The following is a 21,855-nucleotide window of genomic DNA, read 5'->3' as shown; positions in this document are numbered from 1 at the left end:
ATTGCAGTGCTGGATAGTGGGAATCAGTTACAGACTATGACTACCTGCCCATTAATTCTGCACTTAAACTTTCTGTGTTGACTACTGAGTTACTTCCAAGTGAGTTTTAAGAGTTAAATGCTGTTTGCACTTGTCAGTATTGCAGTGCTGGATAGTGGGAATCAGTTACAGGCTATGACTACCTGCCCATTAATTCTGCACTTAAACTTTCTGTGTTGACTACTAAGTTACTTCCAAGTGAGTTTTAGGAGTTAAATGTTGTTTGCACTTGTCAGTATTGCAGTGCTGGATAGTGGGAATCTGTTACAGGCTATGACTACCTGCCCAGAAATACTACACTTAAATTTTCTATGTTGACTACTAAGTTACTTCCAAGTGAGTTTTAGGAGTTAAATGCTTTCTGCACTTGTCAGTATTGCAGTGCTGGATAGTGGGAATCAGTTACAGACTATGACTACCTGCCCATTAATTCTGCACTTAAACTTTCTGTGTTGACTACTGAGTTACTTCCAAGTGAGTTTTAAGAGTTAAATGCTGTTTGCACTTGTCAGTATTGCAGTGCTGGATAGTGGGAATCAGTTACAGGCTATGACTACCTGCCCATTAATTCTGCACTTAAACTTTCTGTGTTGACTACTAAGTTACTTCCAAGTGAGTTTTAGGAGTTAAATGTTGTTTGCACTTGTCAGTATTGCAGTGCTGGATAGTGGGAATCTGTTACAGGCTATGACTACCTGCCCAGAAATACTACACTTAAATTTTCTATGTTGACTACTAAGTTACTTCCAAGTGAGTTTTAAGCGTTAAATGCTGTTTGCACTTGTCAGTATTGCAGTGCTGGATAGTGGGAATGTCATAGAAACAAGCAGGTTGGAAGAGACCTCCAAGCTCATCCAGTCCAACCTATCACCCAGCCCTATCCAATCAACCAGACCATGGCACTAAGTGCCTTATCCAGTCTTTTTATGACTGCCTGCCCAGAAATTCTGCACTTAAACTTTGTGTTGACTATTAAGTTACTTCCAAGTGAGTTTTAAGAGCACATGTATTATTTTGCATACCCTGTGATAACTGTTTTAAGCATTAACATATTCTAGAACCAATGTGACTCTACTGCCTGAACCTATCCAGTTTCATTGGATTTGTGCATAATTGGTCTGGTGATGAATTTATTGCCATCTTGTGCAGATATCTCACACAAAGACACTCTATATACATTCACATTAAGGTACATGTATGTTTATATATCATCTATGTGTATCTAGCTGTGTGCCTCTATGTGTCATAAATACCAGGTCTTAAATACCAAGTAACTCCACACTGAACTGTGCTATTAAACACCTTTAGGGATCACATAACTGTGTTTATGTATGTCTTTAGGATTTCCCCTCAACATCTTGTGCCTCCTTCCTCACCTGATTCAACATTTTGATAACCCAACTCAGTTTTGTAAAGAAACAGCTGACAGGATAGCAAAGGTATGTAAAATGATGAACCTAAAAGTGTCTCTTGAAGAAGTATCCTGAAATTTATGCCACTACTGTGTCTTTATTTTTTTCTGCTCCTGTGTGATTCTAATAGCAGTATAAAAATAACTATCAAAGGTTGGATGTGGTCTGGTCCTGATTTCTATAGCTGGACCTCTTATCAACCCCTGAGTTTCTGTTTGTTAACCAAAAAAACCCCACCACATTTAATTTGTTCTATGACATTTAAAGAAGAAATTTCCTTTTTTGTGCCATGAATTACTTTGCCTTGCTTGCCTGATTTTTCAAGTTGTTATTTGCAGTGGGAATTAAATGACTTTTTAAGCACACTTCCTGGTTTACTTAGGAGGAGGGAGTGATCTTTACCTTTTGGGCTGGTAAGCAGAGAAGACAAGGCAGTGTGTTCTTTGCATTACTTGTGTACAGTTGGTTAACTTTGGCTTATTCCTGAACTCTAGTGTCTGGTACAGCAGTTAAAGGACAGGCACCAACAATCTCCAACCAGGCTGGTGGTGCCCTGGCCTGACAAGCTGTGTTTTAAGTCAGAATATGGACAAGGGAATAAGAAAGTGCTGTTTGTTATAGGAGATCATAGAATCAACCAGGTTGGAAGAGAACTCCAAGCTTATCCAGTCCAACTTAGCACCCAGCCTTGGCCAATCAACCAGACCATGGCATTAAGTGCCTCATCCAGGCTTTGCTTCCACACCTCCAGAATATGGAAAGGGGAATAAGAAAGTGCTGTTCATTATAGGAGATCACAGAATCAGAGAATCAGGCAGGTTGGAAGAGACCTCCAAGCTCAGCCAAGCCAACCTAGCACCCAGCCCTAGACAAGCAACCAGACCTTGGCACTAAGTGCCTCATCCAGTCTTTGCTTCAACACCTCCAGGGACAGTGACTCCACCACCTCCCTGGGCAGCCCATTCCAATGGCAAATGCAGTCTCTGAGTGCCCAAACTGTGCTGTCTGCATCACTCAACTGTGTGCAGGCTGTGTCTGAAAGGAGCAGATGCCTGATGCCAACCCAGAAACTACTTCTGCCCTTTGAACACTTGCACTACTCACTAAGGACATTAGTTTGTGTAAGTTTAGTAGCAGTAATAGGCAAACTTGGAGCCTGGATGCCAAAGTACCAACATTCAGTGGAGATGCTGTTTTGTGTGGTGTGTGCTGTTTCAGCTATTGGAGTGCCCTGAGGAAAGTCCATTGTGCCTTGTGAGTTAGAAATGGATCATTTCTGATGCCATTCAATGTTCTTGTTGCCTTTCAGGTTTGTGCAGAAGAGAAATCACCCACTCTTGCCAATCTGGCTCACATGATGAGTTTATACAGCACACACAGTTACTCCAGAGACTGCTCTAACTGGATTAATGTGGTGTGCAGATATTTGCATGACTCTTTCTCAGATGCCACATTTAACCTCGTGACTTACCTTGCAGAGGTAAATTTTGGATAAGAGTGGGTCTCATGTCGACATTCTGTGCTCAACCTTACATTTACTCATTGCCAGATCCTTATTAGTCATGATTTTGAGTACTGGGGGGGTGTGGTGTGGTGTGAAAAGCACAGATTCTGTAATGGGAGAATGATATTTCAGTGTTCCAGGCTATACAAAAGGGATTAGCACTGGCAGTTTGGAGTGCAGCAATCTCAATGTGCCTTGAAATTACAACCCCTTTTTTATGGTCACAGTGTTTGGTAGTAGATACTCACATTCTGTACTACATGAATACAGTGCCCTCACTGTCATGCCTTCAGTAAAATACACTTACAGACTCATAGAATGGTTGAGGGTGGAAAGCACCTCAAAGGTCATCCAGTTCCAAGCCCCCACCAAAGGCTGGGACACTTAGTACAAAGCTTAAGAGCTCCTTTCTTTTTCTAGCCAAATACATACTTAAAGCTTGGCACAGCTATAAAAATATCAGCACAGAGTTCAATTTGAAGTATTGGATATCCTCAGAGGTCATTTAAATGGTTATGCCAACCACTCCTGCAAAATAACTGCTGTTACCTTTTCAAATGCATCTCGTGTGAGAATCATAGAACCAAGCAGGTTGGAAGAGAGCTCCAAGCTCAGCCAGCCCAACCTAGCACCCAGCCCTGCCCAACCAACCAGACCATGGCACTAAGTGCCCCAGCCAGGCTTGGCTTCAACACCTCCAGCCACGGCCACTCCACCACCTCCCTGGGCAGCCCATTCCAATGCCAATCACTCTCTCTGACAACAACTCCCTCGTAACATTTAGCCTAGACCTGCCCTGGCACAGCTTCAGGCTGTGTCCCCTTCTGCTGGTGCTGGTTGCCTGGCAGCAGAGCCCAACCCCACCTGGCTACAGCCTCCCTGCAGGCAGCTGCAGGCAGCAATGAGCTCTGCCCTGAGCCTCCTCTGCTGCAGGCTGCACACCCCCAGCTCCCTCAGCCTCTCCTCACAGGGCTCTGCTCCAGGCCCCTCCCCAGACTTGCTGCCCTTCTCTGGACACCTTCCAGCACCTCAACAGCTCTCTGGAATTCAGGAGCCCAGAACTAGACGCAGCACTCCTGGGGTGGCCTGAGCAGTGCTGAGCACAGGGGCACAAGAACCTCCCTTGTCCTGCTGCCCACACTGCTCCTGATCCAGGTCAGGATGCCATTGGCTCTGCTGCCCACCTGGGCACTGCTGCCTCAGCTTCAGCTCCTCTCTACCAGTACCCTCTGGTCTCTTTTTTCCTGACTGCTCTCAGCCGCTCTGTCCCCTGCCTGTAGTGCTGCTTGGGGTTGTTGTGGCCAAAGTGCAGAACCCTGAACCTGGCCTTGTTCAGTCTCATCCCATTGGCCTCTGCCCACCCATCCAGCCTGGCCAGGTCCCTCTGCAGGACTCTCCTACCTTCCAACAGATCAACACCTGCTCCTAGCTTGGTGTCATAAAGCTTGTCATGAAGCTTGTAGAGCTTGTGCTTGAAGTATATCACTTCAAATTGATGATGATTTTACTTTTTATTCTCATTAATATCTTGGCCTGTACTTACTTTGATCAGACTCTAAAGCATAGATGTAATTAGTTTTCATGCAGCTGTCAGGTTTTTGCACTTGCCTGAATGCTTCTGTGTACTCAAAAGTGTTTTACTACCAAGTGCTTCAGAGCTCTGCTAAGAAATATGCCAGAATTCAGGGCAAACCCAGAAGTTAGGGCAGGGAACATTGTTCTGTTGTGTTTGTTAATGCTAAACCCAAGTTTGCTTTCACTGTTTGCTGCCAGAATTAAAATGCTCTATTTTTTAACCCTTTTTTCCCCCCTTTTTAGCTGTTAGAGAAAGGGTTATCCAGTATGCAGCAGTCCTTACTGCAAATCATTTACAGCCTTCTGAGTCATATTGACCTATCCACAGCACCTGTGAAGCAGTTTAATTTGGAAATCATCAAAGTGATTGGTAAATATGTTCAGGTAGGTCCTCTGAAAAATTACCTTTCTGCTTGCTGTTGCAATGGTAGTGAAATGGGACATGGATTTAGGGAGGGGAAATAATTTAATACAGCTATAATTATAATTGTTTGAAGTCAGATTCCATAGTGTTGTCATTTGATCCACCATGTGCCTTTGTGCTTGTCAAGTCATAGAATCAGCCAGGTTGGAAGAGAGCTCCAAGCTCAGCCAGTCCAACCTAGCACCCAGCCCTGGCCAACCAACCAGACCATGGCACTAAGTGCCTCATCCAGGCTTTGCTTCAACACCTCCAGGAACAGTGACTCCACCACCTCCCTGGGCAGCCCATTCCAATGCCAATCACTCTCTCTGCCAACAACTTCCTCCTGCTCTACTCTGCTCTGCTGAGACCCCACCTGGAGTGCTGCATCCAGTTCTGGAGCCCCTGGGACAAGAGGGATGTGGAGATGCTGGAGTGTGTCCAGAGAAGGGCCATGAGGATGCTAATAAGATGTTAGGGGTTGGAATGGACCCAAAAAGATCGAGTCCAACCCCCCTGCTAAAGCAGGACAATACTAATTAATGCTCAGGGGCAGGAGCAGCTCTGCTGTGAGCACAGACTGAAAGAGTTGGGGCTGTTGACTCTGCAGAAGGGGAGGCTCCCAGGTGACCTTCTTGTGGCCTTCCAGGATCTGAAGGGGCCTCTAAAAAATGCTGGGGAGGGACTTTTTAGGCTATCAAGGAGTGACAGGACTGGGGGGAATGGAGCAAAGCTGGAGGTGGGGAGATTCAGAGTAGAGGTGAGGAGGAAGTTGTTGAGCAGGAGAGTGGTGAGAGGCTGGCAGGGGTTGCCCAGGGAGGTGGTTGAGGCCCCATGGCTGGAGGTGTTTGAGGCCAGGCTGGCTGAGGCTGTGTGCAGCCTGCTCTAGGGTAGGGTGTCCCTGGGCATGGCAGGGGGTTGGAACTGGCTGCTCCTTGTGGTCCCTTCCAACCCTGACTGATTCTATGATTCTGTGCCTTCCCCTCTCCCCCTCTTTGGAAAGAAAGGAATTAGATGTAGAGAGGAAATGGGGTAAACCACCCAAAGAAGTATTGCTTCAATTTGGAAATTAAAAGAAAAACTTCAACAATAAATAGAAGGGGTTTAAGGTAGGGAAGTTACAAAGTGGTCTAGAGAAGGGAAACAAGATAGGAAAATAGATACAACAGATTGATGGCAATGGATGGAGGCAGGTTCAGGGAGGGGTTGTCCACCATATGGTAGGATGGCCACCTGGCCAAACAGAAGGGGCAGGAACAAAGAGTGCTGCTGGCAAGCAGGGAGGGCAAGGAGAGGGAGGAAGGGAGGGCAAGGAGAGGGAGGAAGGGAAGGCAAGGAGAGGGAGGAAGGCAGGGCAAGGAGAGGGAGGAAGGGAGGGCAAGGAGAGGGAGGAAGGGAGGGCAAGGAGAGGGAGGAAGGGAGGGCAAGGAGAAGGAGGAAGGCAGGGCAAGGAGAGGGAGGAAGGGAGGACAAGGAGAGGGAGGATGGCAGGGCAAGGAGAGGGAGGAAGGGAGAAAAGGAGGAGTTCCTCTGTTTTTATAGGTGCCCAGAGGAAGTGGGAGTGGGCTAACCGCTACACCTGGGGTCAGGCTCAGACCACCCCTAAGGAAGAGTCAGGAGGACCTAGGGTCAGGTTCACACTACCCCTCAAGAGGGTTAACCCTTTAGATCCATCAGCTGTTAAAACATGAGGCAATGGTTACTGCTAACTAGTGCACCAACGTTTTATTTAAGTGGTTATGCTTTCAAAATGACATTTCATAGCTCAGTGCATCTTTAAATCACTTTAATGTATCTGTGAGGAAGGCTAAGGTGCACCTTAGTGAGTTTGAGTGCATTTTGTACTCAAGAAAGATAACCACTGTGTTTTGCCCTGGGTGATTTTCATCTTTTGTGCTCTGAACACAATTCACTGCAAGCTTATTTCACAGAAGAAGGTCTAGCATCTTGCTGGAAGTTGTATTTTTGTAATGCCTGGAGCATAAAACCATTTCAGTGCACAACATTCTCTGGTTTGCTTTTTATCTTCTTTTTTCAACCCTCCTGCTTTTCTCCTCCTCCCCCTCTGAATTCCATCCATATTACAATCAAATGGTTTAATCATAATTAACTAAGCAAAGTGGTGTTCCCTGGATGTTTTGTTATTGATGGATCTGTGCTGTAGCTATTGTGCTCCTGCCAGAGTGCATTAGTCAAAATGGAATGATTAACCTAAGCATTGCTTTTGGGACCTGACAGCTATTTGCTTTGCCTCCAGGCTTTCTCTGCAAGCCCACACTACCATGGACTCTAATCTCACTTAGAAGATGGTAGCTATCAAAGGAATGGTGCTGGCAAGAAAATATTCCAGAGAAGCTTATCTCTTTTTGATTGAGAAGAAGGCTCTGGGGAGACCTTACAGTGGTCTTGTAGTACCTACTAGGAAGCAGGGAAGGGACTTGTAGTGATAGGATGAGAGAGAATGGATTGAAGCTTGAAGAGGACAGATTTAGACTGGAGAGTAGGGAAGAGTTCTTTATAGTGAGGGTGGTGAGACATTGACACAGGTTGCCCAAAGAAGGCCAGGATGCCCTCTCCCTCGAGGTGTTCAAGGCCAGGTTAGATGAGGCCTTGAGCAATCTGGGCTGGTGGGAGGTGTCCTTGCCCATGGCAGGGGAGTTGGAACTGGATGAGCTTTAAGGTCCCTTCCAACCAGAACCATTCTGTGAATCTATGAAAAAGATCATGAATGAACTTACTTTGTGTAAATGAATGGCTGGAATCAGGCAGGTTGGAAGAGACCTCCAAGCTCAGCCAGCCCAACCTAGCACCCAGCCCTGCCCAAGCAACCAGACCATGGCACTAAGTGCCCCAGCCAGGCTTGGCTGCAACACCTCCAGCCACACAGACTCCACCACCTCCCTGGGCAGCCCATTCCAATGCCAATCACTCTCTCTGACAACAACTTCCTCCTAACATCCAGCCTAGACCTGCCCTGGCACAGCTTGAGACTGTGTCCCCTTGTCCTGTTGCTGGCTAAATGTGGTACTACTGAGCTGATTTATTTTAGTCCTCTACAATCCCAGGGATCTTAATAAATTTATGTTGCTGCACCTAGCAGCCCTGTCTAGAAGAGTAGAGCTTTTGGGTTGGGGGATCTTGCAATGAATCAGTCAAATCCTACTGTACCTTGAAAAGGGCTGCCTGGATCAAAGTGATTGTTTGGTGATTGGCTTTTAAATGCTATCAGGTTTTGTCTTTGAGGGGAGTGCAGACACTTCAGACCCAGGAAAAAGACATCGTGTAAATAAGTAGAGAGAACAAGGCCCATGGTGCAGCTGATGCTGTGCCCTGGAGCTAGTGAGCCTGATGACTTTGTACCTTCTTGCTGCCTTTGTGGCACTTCAAGGTCCAAACCCACCTGTGCTAGCACCTAGCAGCCCTGTCTAGAAGAGTAGAGCTTTTTGGGTTGGGGAATCTTGCAGTGAATTGATGTCAAATCCTACTGTACCTTAAAAAGGGCTGCCTGGATCAAAGTGATTGTTTGGTGATTGGCTTTTAAATGCTATCAGGTTTTGTCTTTGAGGGGATGAAGTGCAGATACCTCAGACCCAGGAAAAAGACATAGTGTAAATAAGTAGAGGGAGCAAGGGCCATGGTGCAGCTGATGCTGTGCCCTGGAGCTAGTGAGCCTGATGACTTTGTACCTTTTCACTGCCTTTGTGGCACTTCAAGGTCCAAACCCACCTGTGCTAGCACCTAGCAGCCCTGTCTAGAAGAGTAGAGCTTTTGGGTTGGGGAATCTTGCAATGAATTGATGTCAAATCCTACTGTACCTTAAAAAGGGCTTCCTGGATCAAAGTGATTGTTTGATGATTTGGTTTGTTCTCATTTAGAGTCCATACTGGAAGGAAGCCCTGAACATTTTGAAGCTGGTGGTGTCTCGCTCAGCAAGCCTTGTTGTACCCAATGATATTCCAAAGTCCTATGGAGGTGACATAGGTTCTCCTGAGATCTCTTTCACCAAGATCTTTAATAATGTCTCCAAGGAGCTACCTGGGAAGACTTTGGATTTTCACTTCGATATCTCAGAGGTAATGATGATGTTTCAATTACAATGCACTAATGACTTCCTGTTGCCAGCTTGGATTTGTTCCCTGATAGCTTTATTCCTTTGTCTCTCTTTATTTTTGACATGCATGTGATTATAGTTACACTGAAAGATAAACTTGGAATTCTTTCACATTGTGGTTTTGCTTTTCTGTTTCTTTTTTCTCCCTTTGAATGTTAGGAGAGTTAATTACTACAAGTCAGGAGGATTATTCTCAAGGGTATTTCAGCTGGCAGAGAGCAGGCTTAATGCAGCTGGCTGCTGCTTGCAGCATTCTGGGCTTTCATCAGCTGGAGGGTTGTATATTCAAGGGCTGAGAGGATTAAAACCCTGTACTGCAGTTCTGATGTGACTTTGGAGGAGAAAATTTAGAGGAGGGAGTAGGATACAGAATATAGGAACCTCAGTGTGAAATAGACATAACTAGAGAAAAGTCTCCTGTAGTCAAAAAGCAGAGCCCTGCCCCCAGTTTAGAGCTAAAAAGAATATATTAATACAGCTGATAGGCTGAGGGAGCTGGGGTTGTTCAGCCTGGAGAAGAGAAGACTCTGGGGGGACCATGGAGCTGCCTTCCAATCCCTGAAGGGATCCTACAGGCTGTAGAGGAACTTTTCATAAGAATACCTAGCAGTAGGATGAGGTGGAATGATTTGAAGCTGAGGGAGAGTAGGTTTGGACTGGATCTTAGGAAGAAGCTCTCCTGTGCAAGGGTGGTGAGATTCTGGCATAGGTTGCCCAGGGAGGTTGTGGCTGCCTCTTCACTGGAGGTGTTCAAGGCCAGGTTGGGTGAGACCTTGAGCAGCTGATTGTAATTGAGAGATGTCCCTGCCCATAGTGGGGAGGTTGGAGTAGATGATCTCTGAGGTCACTTCCAAACTCTAAGCCATTCTATGATTCTGTGTCTGAAAAGAGGAGTGTAGCCAGATGATTGCAAGGTAAGACAGGGATCACAGGATCACAGATTGTGAGGGGTTGGAAGGGACCCAAAGAGATCATCCAGTACAACCCTCCCTGCCAGAGCAGGACCATACAATCTAGCTCAGGGCACACAGGAACACATCCAGACAGGCCTTGAAAGGCTCCAGAGAAGGAGACTCCACAACCTCTCTGGGCAGCCTGTGCCAGGGCTCTGGGACCCTTCCAGCCAAGAATTTGCCCCTTGTGCTGAGCTGGAACCTCCTGTGCTGCAGCTTCCATCCATTGCTCCTTGCCCCATCCCAGGGAGCAGTGAGCAGAGCCTTCCCCCTCTCCTGACCCCCAGCCCTCAGAGAGTTATAGACATTAATTCAATCCCCTCTCAGTCTTCTCTTCTCCAGACTAAACAGCCTCAGGTCCCTCAGCCTCTCCTCATCAGGCAGCGTTCCAGCCCCCCTCATCATCCTTGGGATATGAAAACTATGGAAGCTTTGAAAGTAATCAAAAGTTAGGGCTCCTGGCTGAGGCTGACCCAAGATAATGAACAGAGATCCAGGTGTTTTGGGAGAATTACTTAAACAGGTCCCTCAAGGGAGTTTGAGAGGCAAGATGAATTCCCCCAGCATTTATTGGGCTGAGATTTACTGTCAACAGGGCTTTGGGTTTTGGAATTAGTGTATCAGTGAAGTTGCTGATGCATGGAAACAATTTGTTCACGTCTCTGAGTGATTCTGCAGAGAAGCTTTGCCTCAGCTTGGGACACACTTGTTTTGAAACTGTGTTTAAAAATATAACTGGGTTGTCAGCAGCAAACTTGCATAATTCAAGGAGAAGCACAAGTGGACTGAGTGGCAGAAGTGTTCAGCTTTGTGTTTCCCAGTGTGCCAGTGCTCAGTGGATTAGGCATGCTTCAAACCAGACAGAGTCTCCTCCATTTCATGTAGTGCTGCATTCTAAAATCAAATGTGTAGCCTTTGCTAACAGGGGTTTGAGTTTTAACCCAGTGCTTGTTGTCTTTGCAGACACCAATTATTGGGAACAAGTATGGTGATCAGCACAGTGCAGCTGGTAGAAATGGGAAGCCAAAAGTCATTGCTGTCACCAGGAGCACTTCTTCAACTTCATCAGGCTCCAATTCAAATGCCTTAGTTCCTGTCAGCTGGAAGAGACCACAGCTATCTCAGGTACCTCGTGGCTCAGACACAGGGTGCCATAGTTAGAGGCACTCTTTAGGAGTGTGTAGAAGAAATACCTGTTGGAAGTGCCATATGAAGTCTGTGTTGTGCCTGGCAAGGCAGTCAATGAACACAGCATAAACTCAAAGCTAATACTGGTGACAGTAAGAATGGTAAGATTCTTTCTAGAGGCTCTCAGCATGTCAGATGGGGAGGTCCAAATGAAGAAGATGAGCATTTTGACCTTCATCTCTAGCAGATCCCTTGCTATGTGATTTCCTTTGGTCTTGTTTTTCAGAGAAGAACCAGGGAGAAGCTAATGAATGTTCTTTCTCTATGTGGTCCAGAGTCTGGCCTTCCCAAGAATCCTTCAGTAAGTGGTGATGGGGATTTGGGTTGGGTTTTAAACTCCAGGAGTGAGTTTCTGCTTTGACTAACTGGCTTGAAAATCTAATTGAGGAATTAAAAAGAGATGAAATCATAAGTAATGAATGACTGTTACTGCTCCAAGCCCCCTGCCGTGGGCAGGGACACCTCACAGGCTGCCCAGAACCTCATCCAGCCTGGCCTTAAACACCTCCAGGGATTAGGCTTCCACCACCTCCCTGGGCAACTCATTCCAGGGTCTCACCACCCTCATGGTGAAGAGCTTCTCCCTAATGTCCAGTCTGAATCTACCCATTTCTAGCTTTGTTCCATTCCTCCCAGTCCTATTACTACCTGACAGCCTCAAAAGTCATAGAATCAAGCAGGTGTGTTCAAGAAAAGCCTGGATGAGACACTTAGTGCCATGGTCTAGTTGACTGGATGGGGCTGGGGAATAGGTTGGACTGGATGAGCTTGGACATCTCTTCTAATCTCATTGATTCTATGATTCTAGGTTGGAAGAGACCTCCAAGCTCATCCAGTCCAACCTAGCACCCAACCCTGTCCAGTCAACTAGACCATGGCCCTCCCCAGCTTTCTCATAGGCCTCCTTAAGATATTGATATCTTGATTTGTACCTTTACAACTCTTAGTTCCATTAAGGAGAGAATGATATTACTGCCTTAAAGGTGTACTTTAGGATGGAGCTAGCCTTGAAGCAAGTCACAGTCTGCACCCACCCCCTGCTATTATCATTTTAATGGTACGCTGGCTGCCACTAGTGCCACCAAACTGGGGGAAGCAGGAGAGCTGACTCCTGGAGTCAGCCTTGCAGAGCTTTGCAGAAATCAGGAGGTTTCCTTTCTCTTTTTACCCATACCTGCAGGTTGTGTTCTCTTCCAATGAAGACTTGGAAGTCGGAGATCAGCAGACCAGTCTTATTTCAACGACAGAAGAAGCGATTCAAGAGGAGGAAGTGGCTGTAGAAGACAACACCAGTGAACAACAGTTTGGAGTTTTCAAAGACTTTGACTTTTTAGATGTTGAATTGGAAGATGCAGAGGTGAGACCTTGGAATTTCTTCTGTGTGTTTCCATTTGAGAACATTCTGAACATTAGGTTATGTTGGTGCAATTCTAAGGAATTGGCAGCTCTTCTAACTCATCCAATTGGGAAGAATTTCTGACATGACTGATCTTAGCTTGTCACCAACCTGACAGTGTTAAGGTGTTGCCTATTGGGTGGGTTTTGGATGAGAGAGTTGGGGATTTAGGGAGGGGAGTCAAGTGACTTAATCTTCAAGTGAAGTGGTCTGGACAGTATAAGCCAATGACAGGATGAACACCTGGGGATGATGCACTGGAAAACTTAATTATGGAACAGTATGTGAAGAAAATGGCAAAGTCTTTGTTCCTGATATGTTTCTGCACTTTGAGAACATGAAGAGTAGCTTCCAGAGTTACCAACGGTGTAATATTCTATCTCATTATATGTGATGGACTTGCTTGCATTGATTTCTCTATTCTATCTGCTTTGTTGCAGTTCTTAGATTTCCTCTTCTTCTCCTTCTGTCAAAAAAAAGAGAGAGGGGAGGTAAAGCAAGAATGAAGTATTGAGAAAGAGTAAAGGTTCAGTTTACAGCTGTTGCTTGTCTGGGATAAATAAAAGGCTTTAGTGTTTGCTGAAGGTTGAAAGTATGACTGTAAAAGGACTGGGGAGAAGAAATCAAATGCTCTGTAGTTTCTTTCAGTGCTTTTGTTACAGTCTGAATTATTAATGGTGACCCTTGCAGGTCAAGAGTCAAGCTGCTAAGAATATCTGCCTATCTAAGCACTGAGATTGCTCTTCTCCTGATCCATAGAGCCCTTTTCACAGCATTTGGCCTTTTTTTCCCTTGATACTTTAGCTTTACCTCACTTTCACTGTGCTTCCTGTGTATTGCTTCACTTCAGCCAGTGTTTGCATCTTCTAGGAAAAGGACAGGCTCATTATGGTCTGTTGCATATTGACTACACACTACAAAAACACACTTTGCTTTATTGAATGCAAGTAGCCAACAGCTCAGAGTCATTATTCTAGATGGGGCCTTGCAGGTAGGATGCCAAAAGCTGCAAACTTTGCCAAGCTAAGTTAATCTTCTGTATTATTGTAATAAATCACAATGAACAAACAAAAGTCAGCTCCTTTCTCATTGCTTGCCTGTATGCAACATGCAGTGCTAGCCTTGAAAAGCAAAAGCACAGGCTGCACAAATTCATGGCATTACTTACAGCTCCTGCACTTGACAGAAGAGTTTTGATGCACCTAGATTTGCACCAAAACCAGAGGAAGATAATTCAAGAGCAGCAGTGTGAACTTTTACTGAGTAATAGATTGGATTGAAGTGCATCAACCCACAGTAGTAGTACTGTGGAGATGAGGATTCTTTAGCTTTGCCATAACCTTTCACCTTTTTTGGAGCAAAAAGACTACAAAAAGTTTACTTTACTTAATACATCCTGATGGTCTCTTACTTTGCTACTCTGGAGGTCTCTTCCAACCTGCTTGATGCTAATAGAGCTCTTTTGAAAAAACCCTGCTTGCACATTTGGGGCCAAATGTGGTGGTTTGGTAACTGGAGATTAGCAAAGTGAACTGATCAAGTTTACCATCAGAGATGACTTCTTGAAGTGCTTGAGAAAATGCAAGTTCATTGTTGTGAATTGAAACAACTGGGCTTGAGGATATGGATTTCACTTAGTGTGTTGGGATGTTAAAATCCAGGCATCCTGGATTTAAAAGGTGCAAAGGGAAAGGAGCCACTGAGTTTTAAGATACAGATTTCACTTAGTGTGTTGGATGTTTAAACCCAAATATCTCAGCTTTAAAAGGTGCAAAGGGAAAGGACCCACTGGATTTAAGGCATGGATTGAACTTAGTGTGTTGGATGTTTAAACCCAAACATCTCATCTTTAAAAGGTGCAAAGGGGAAGGACCCACTGGATTTAAGGCATGGAATTCACTTAGTGTGTTGGAATGTTAAAATCCAGGCATCCTGAATTTAAAAGGTGCAAAGGGAAATGAGCCACTGGATTTAAGGCCATGGATTGCAGTTAGTGTGTTGGATGTTTAAACCCAAACATCTCAGCTTTAAAAGATGCAAAGGGAAAGGACCCATTGGATTTAAGGCATGGATTGAACTTAGTGTGTTGGATGTTTAAACCCCAAATATCTCAGCTTTAAAAGATGCAAAGGGAAAGGACCCACTGGATTTAAGGCATGGATTGAACTTAGTGTGTTGGATGTTTAAACCCCAAATATCTCAGCTTTAAAAGGTGCAAAAGGAAAGGACCCACTGGATTTGAGGCCATGGATTTCACTTAGTGTGTTGGATGTTTGAAACCCAAATATCCCAGCTTTAAAATGTGCAAAGGGAAAGGAGCCACTGAGTTTTAAGAGATGTATTTCACTTAGTGTGTTGGATGTTTAAACCTAAACATCTCAGCTTTAAAAGGTGCAAAGGGAAAGGACTCACTGGATTCTAACCTATGGATTTAAAACAACTGGGTTTTAAGATATGGATTTCACTTAGTGTGTTGGATGTTTAAAACCCAACTATCCCAGCTTTAAAAAGTGCCAAGTGAAAGGACCCACTGGATTTAAGGCATGGATTGAACTTAGTGTGTGGGATGTTTAAACCCAAATATCCCAGCTTTAAAATGTGCAAAAGGAAAGCATCCACTGGTCTTTAAGATAAGGATTTCACTTAGAGTGTTGGATGTTTGAGACCCAAATATCCCATCTTAAAAATGTGCAAAGGGAAAGCATCCACTGGCTTCTAAAATATGAATTTCACTTAGTGTGTTGGATGTTTGAAACCCAAATATCCCAGCTTTAGAATGTGCAAAGGGAAAGCATCCACTGGCTTCTAAAATATGAATTTCACTTAGTGTGTTGGATGTTTGAAACCCAAATATCCCAGCTTCAAAATGTGCAAAGGGAAAGCATCCACTGGCTTCTAAAATATGGATTTAACTCAGTGTGTTGGATGTTTGAAACCCAAATATCCCATCTTAAAAATGTGCAAAGGGAAAGCATCCACTGGCTTCTAAAATATGGATTTAACTCAGTGTGTTGGATGTTTGAAACCCAAATATCCCATCTTAAAAATGTGCAAAGGGAAAGCATCCACTGGTCTTTAAGATAAGGATTTCACTTAGTGTGTTGGATGTTTGAAACCCAAATATCCCAGCTTTAAAATGTTCAAAGGATCCAGCTCTTGGTATTTAGGGTGCATTTGACTGAAAAACTGACACCAAGTAGCTGGTCAAACAGTTTATGAGGACATCATTTCTTTTTCTGCATCCTGTATTTAACTGCTGTTGCTGGTGCCTTGTCAGTTGGCTGTGGTCAGTTCAGATTGCTGTGTGTTAGTTGAAGAATTCCACCTGCTGTCTGTTGGAAGAGTTGCTTTCCATGTTCTGCTGGAGGAAATGTATCACAAGCATGCTGGTTTTAGTCTTTTTGTCGTCAGTTTGTTGGTTTATTTCTCCTGATCAACCTCCCATTAGAAAGATCAATTCTTTTCAATAGCTTTTTGACACAAAGGGTTTTTTTTGTTGTTGTTGTTGTTGTTTGGTTGGTTGTTTTTTTTCCTTTTCCCAGAGCTTGAATCAGTCTTTTACTGTTGGCAAATCTTACATAATAAACCATTTTCCCCCTGGTTCTAGAGTATCTTTAAGTGTTTGTCCTCGTTCTTTCTAATTCTATGTGTTTTCCTTTTTGCTAACCAGGAGCTGCAGGTAAGTTGCAGCCTGGTGCCCTGGCTTGTTCATCTGTTGTTGTCTGTGCTGTGTTTGTACTTCCTAGTCAGCTGTATAAAACTGCTAACTTAGAGTTGTAGATGATACCTTGAGTAACTTTCCCAAGGAGATATTCCAAAGACTTCTCTTTCATTTGCCATCTCTTTTAATTTATCTGCAAACATCATTTAACAAGGTACTTAAAACTCTGATGCAATTAAAGGGCTGATTGAAACTCTGTTCATAATGCATTCAGTACTTGTGTCTTCTGTGTTGCATTTGTGTGGTGGTTGTAGTCTGTTGGTATTTGTACATACATCTCTGTGTCAACTTGTTTTGTTCCAGGGTGAGAGTATGGACAACTTCAACTGGGGCGTCCGTAGGCGCTCTCTTGACAGCATTGACAAAGGAGACACCCCCTCTCTGCAGGAGTGTCAGTACTCTGGCAGCACACCCAGCTTGAACTTGACAAACCAGGAAGATACTGATGAGTCTTCTGAAGAAGAAGCAGCCCTGACTGCAAGTCAGATACTGTCTCGTTCGCAGATGGTAAGTTTGGAGTCAGAACTTGAGCTTTCACTTGTGCTTTGGGTGGGTGAGTGTGGCTCGTGTTGTCAGCCTAGGTGGGCTAAAGGGAACTAATGTGGCTAAACTTCTTTTTCATCATAGCATCAGTGAAGGAAAACAGTTACTTTACCTACTGCTGATATCTGATGGCCTTAGTAGTCTAGTAAAACAGAGGTATGGGCCAGCAGTGTGCCCAGGTGGCCAAGAGAGCCAGTGGCATCCTGGCCTGCATCAGCAATGGTGTGGTCAGCAGGAGCAGGGAGGTCATTCTGCCCCTGTACTCTGCACTGGTTAGACCACACCTTGAGTACTGTGTTCAGTTCTGGGCCCCCCAGTTTAGGAGGGACATTGAGATGCTTGAGCGTGTCCAGAGAAGGGCAACGAGGCTGGGGAGAGGCCTTGAGCACAGCCCTACGAGGAGAGGCTGAGGGAGCTGGGATTGGTTAGCCTGGAGAAGAGGAGGCTCAGGGGTGACCTTATTGCTGTCTACAACTACCTGAGGGGTGGTTGTGGCCAGGAGGAGGTTGCTCTCTTCTCTCAGGTGGCCAGCACCAGAACGAGAGGACACAGCCTCAGGCTGTGCCAGGGAAGATTTAGGCTGGAGGTGAGGAGAAAGTTCTTCACTGAGAGAGTCATTGGACACTGGAATGGGCTGCCCGGGGAGGTGGTGGAGTCGCCGTCCCTGGGGCAGTTCAAGGCAGGATTGGAGGTGGCACTTGGTGCCATGGTCTGGCCTTGAGCTCTGTGCTAAAGGGTTGGACTTGATGATCTCTGAGGTCTCTTCCAACCTTGGTGATACTGTGATACTCACTGTGTTTCATAGAATGGCTTGAGTGGAGTCTCCTCTTCAGGACCCTCCCAGATCATCGAATCATAGAATCAAGCAGGTTGTAAGAGACCTCCAAGCTCAGCCAGTCCAACCTAGCACCCAGCCCTAGCCAATCAACCAGACCATGGCACTAAGTGCCTCATCCAGGCTTTGCTTCAACACCTCCAGGGACAAAGACTCCACCACCTCCCTGGGCAGCCCATTCCAATGCCAATCACTCTCTCTGCCAGGAGCTTCCTCCCTAACATCCAGCCTATACTTCCCCTGGCACAGCTTGAGGATGTGTTCCTATATGCTCCTTCTCTGGCAGGGGGGGTTGGACTGGATGAGCTTTCAAGGTCACTTCCAACCCCTAACATTCTGTGATTCTGTGTGGAAGGGACCTTAAAGATCATCTAGTTCCAAACTCCCTGCCATGGGCAGGGACACCTCTCACTAGATCAGGTTGCTCAAAGTCTCATCTAACCTGGTCTTTAACACTTCAAGAGATGAGGCATCCACAGCTTCTCTGGGCAACCTGTTCCAATATCTACCTACCCTCATACTAAATTGCTTCTTCCTAAAATCAAGTCTAAACCTGCTCTCCCTCAGCTTTAAACCATTGTCCTGTTGCTGGACACTCTTACAATGAGTCCCTCTGCAGCCTTTGGGTAGGATCCTTTCATGTAGGATCCCTTCAGGAAGGCAGCTCTAGGTCTCTCTGGCGTCTTCTGTTCTCCAGGCTGAACACCCCCAGCACCCTCAGCCTGTCCTCAGAGCAGAGCTGCTCCAGCCTTTGGATCATCTTTGTGACCTCCTCTGGACTCACTCCAACATCTCTGTGTCCTCTTTATGCTGGGTGCACCAGAACTGGATACAATATTTGAGCTGGGGTGTCAGAAGAGCAGGTGCTTGTCATGGTTTTAGTGTAAGGCTGTTAACTCACAATATGCAAATGAACTCAAATAGCTAACCATGCTGAAACCACCTGTTTCAAAACTGGTTTTTTTCCCTGTGATTTGTGTGTTCAACAAACTGTGAAGAATTTCACCTTTCTTTCCTCTCTGTCTTAGTTAAACAGTGATTCTGCCACAGATGAAGCAATATCAGATCATGCTGGTTTATCACTTCAGTCTCAAGATTCCACTAGCAGTGTGGGAACAGAAGAGGTGCTTCAAATCAGAACTGAGACCCCAAGTTTGGAGGCTTCTCTAGATAACTCTAGCAACCAGCTGCCTGAGGTGGGGAGAAATGTGGGCTGGTGCATGGCTGATTTGGGCTCCTTCTAGTGTTCAGTAGCTGCCTTGGCTTTCTTTTCAGCTGAATTTTCACCTGTTACACTGATTATTTGATTTGCTTTCAATATTTCTAACCTGTCGGAATGTTCTTACACAATGTTCCCTCAGCATGAAAACAGCTTGAGAGGGACTGAGGGAACTTAACCCCAGGTTAAAAATATTCCTGAAGGGCTGCTGATGATCATTTCATGGTGCAGAATGAAAGCAGCATAATATTGAAGAGGCTTTTTATTTGATATGGTTGAAATCCTTCTTGAGCCACATTTTCTTTCAAATACTTTTTTATCTCCCTTCCCTTTTTTTTTTGGGTTGTTGTTTTGTTTTTCCTTTCTTTGGGGTAATGTGATTGGTGCTGTTTGGGAAATAATACCTCAGGCCAGCTGTGTTAGCAGTTGATTCCATGAAGTAAGCCTTGAAAAAGGACCACAGATCCTAGTGGTCTGCTGTTTGTCTTTTGGAAAGGCCTGAGTGGACTGAGAACAGATTTCAAGCTAATGGCCACCTGCAAATCTGTGAGTACTTCACTTTCTTGCTTCTTTAAAACTCTTTCCAACAACTTGAAATTCTTACAGACCCATTTAAAAGAAAACTCTCATCTGCTACAGCTCCTCTGATATTTAGCAGCTGGACCTAAAACCTGCTCTTTTTTTTTGTCTAAATTGAGGTGTCTTTATTTAGGTGGACTTCTGTCAGTTAAAATTATTGATGCTGACAGTGCAGTCCATGCCTGTTTTTGTTAGGACAAGCATTGCTGATCCCATCTTTAACAGAACACACAGTTTGGTGGAGTCTTCCAGAGAATTAAGCTATTCTTACATGTGCTTAAATAATCTGTGCAGTTAATCTTGAGTAATCTTACTCTTAAGAGTGAGTCTTCAGCCAGCTTGGTTGAAACAGTGCAGTCAATGCCTGTTTTTGTTAGGACAAGCATTGCTGATCCCATCTTTAACAGAACACACAGTTTGATGGAGTCTTCCAGAGATTTAAGCTACTCCTACTTGTGTTTAAGTCATCTGTGCACTTCATCTTGAGTAGTCTTACTCTTAAGAGTGAGTCTTCAGCCAGCTTGGTTGAAACAGTGCAGTCCATGCCTGTGTTTATTAGGACAAGCATTGCTGATCCCATCTTTAACAGAACACACAGTTTGATGGTGTTTTCCAGAGACTTAAGCTACTCCTACTTGTGTTTAAGTAATCTGTGCACTTCATCTTCAGTAGTCTTAGTCTTAAGAGTGAGTCTTCAGCCAGCTTGGTTGAAACAGTGCAGTCCATGCCTGTGTTTATTAGGACAAGCATTGCTGATCCCCTCTTTAACAGAACACACAGTTTGATGGAGTCTTCCAGAGACTTAAGCTACTCCTACTTGTGTTTAAGTAATCTGTGCACTTCATCTTGAGTAGTCTTAGTCTTTAGAGTGAGTCTTCAGCCAGCTTGGTTTAAATGGTCGACTGACTCAAGAGAAGCAACTGGGGTTGCCAAACAAAGGCTCTACCTGCTTGTTACCTAGAACTCACTCTTTTTTAGCAGGTAAACCACCCACCTGGCTAACAGTCATAGAATGGCTTAGGTTGGAAGGGACCTTAGAGATCATCCACTGTACTGTACCTATAAGGACAAAAGAACAGGATACAGCAAAGTAGAAGTGTGATAAAACTCTCACCTTCTGAAATTGCAATGGTGGGGTCATAGAATCATAGAATCAAGAAGGTTGGAAGAGACCTCCCAGCTCAGCCAGGCCAACCTAGCACCCAGCCCTGGCCAAGCAACGAGACCATGGCACTAAGTGCCCCAGCCAGGCTTGGCTTCAACACCTCCAGGCACGAAGACTCCACCACCTCCCTGGGCAGCCCATTCCAATGCCAATCACTCTCTCTGCCAGGAACTTCCTCCTCACATCCACCCTAGACCTCCCCTGGCACAGCTTGAGAGACTGTCCCCTTGTTCTGTTGCTGCTTGCCTGGCAGCAGAGCCCAACCCCACCTGGCTACAGCCTTCCTGCAGGGAGCTGCAGACAGCAATGAGCTCTGCCCTGAGCCTCCTCTGCTGCAGGCTGCACACTCCCAGCTCCCTCAGCCTCTCCTCACAAGGCTGTGCTCCAGGCCCCTCCCCAGCCTTGTTGCCCTTCTCTGCTTCACCTTCCAGTATCTCAACGTCTCTCTTGAATTGAGGAGCACTCAGTTGGACACAGCACTGGACACAGCACTCAAGATGTAGCCTGATAGCAGCTCTCATGTTTTTTTTTTCCATTAGGATTATCACAGAATCACAGAATCAAGCAGGTTGGAAGAGACCTCCAAGCTCAGCCAGTCCAACCTTGCACCCAGCCCTATCCAGTCAACCAGACCATGGCACTAAATGCCCCATAATGTTTAGTTCCATTGGCCTCAGCTCTTATAGAGTGCCTGTGCTTATTAGATTGTCAGGCAGATTGTTCTGCTGGAGCTTCATTTGCTTGTCTCCACCATGCATTTTTCTTCCAGAGAGAATTTTGGGTGAGGAAGATTCCTTAATCTGAATGATATTTTTCCCCAACATAAATGCTTTATGTTAAGATTTCAAAACAAAGAAGCAGTAGATAAACTGGGAAGACATAGAATTAAGTTCACCACAGTGGGGTTCTCTGGGGTTCACTCGTGGTGTGTTCTGGGCTGTAACCCATTTTTATGTCTTCATAGTTCTTTCTGAGACTTGGTTTCATTGCTCTCTGGCAGCTCCCTTTATAACCTCACTGTACTTCTGATAATCCAGGTGAAAGCACTCACACAAAACAGCACCAATGCCACTGGAAACATCCCACCCAATAAACCCAAACCCTACTGAGACCAGCCTACAAACCAAGGCAAGGTCTTCTGGCCTAGCAGTGCACAGTGTGGCCTCAAACAAGACCATTTTCTTCCCATGGTACCAGCCTCACCTGGTGACA

General features: G+C 45.2%; 1 protein-coding gene across 10 annotated transcripts in view; it reads left to right on the top strand.

The window, feature by feature from the left end:
• FRYL (FRY like transcription coactivator) overlaps window positions 1-21,855 on the top strand; it is a 245,094-nt gene that overhangs the window by 193,256 nt on the left and 29,983 nt on the right. For 9 of the 10 annotated variants that reach the window (XM_064149248.1, XM_064149243.1, XM_064149246.1 and 6 more), the window contains 9 exons: window positions 1,381-1,478; window positions 2,761-2,931; window positions 4,774-4,914; window positions 8,809-9,006; window positions 10,961-11,122; window positions 11,412-11,486; window positions 12,366-12,542; window positions 16,606-16,809; window positions 18,709-18,876. In XM_064149248.1, the coding sequence (XP_064005318.1) occupies window positions 1,381-1,478; window positions 2,761-2,931; window positions 4,774-4,914; window positions 8,809-9,006; window positions 10,961-11,122; window positions 11,412-11,486; window positions 12,366-12,542; window positions 16,606-16,809; window positions 18,709-18,876 (1,394 nt within the window). Of the gene's footprint in view, window positions 1-1,380; window positions 1,479-2,760; window positions 2,932-4,773; window positions 4,915-8,808; window positions 9,007-10,960; window positions 11,123-11,411; window positions 11,487-12,365; window positions 12,543-16,605; window positions 16,810-18,708; window positions 18,877-19,395; window positions 19,419-21,855 lie in introns of those variants that run through there. The other variant, XM_064149252.1, reaches the window with a different exon arrangement.

The sequence above is a fragment of the Pogoniulus pusillus genome, chromosome 9, assembly GCF_015220805.1.
Source record: "Pogoniulus pusillus isolate bPogPus1 chromosome 9, bPogPus1.pri, whole genome shotgun sequence".
NCBI lineage: Eukaryota > Metazoa > Chordata > Aves > Piciformes > Lybiidae > Pogoniulus > Pogoniulus pusillus.
The sequence above is the reverse complement of the archived record's forward strand: the minus strand, read 5'-3'. Positions and strand labels throughout refer to the sequence as shown.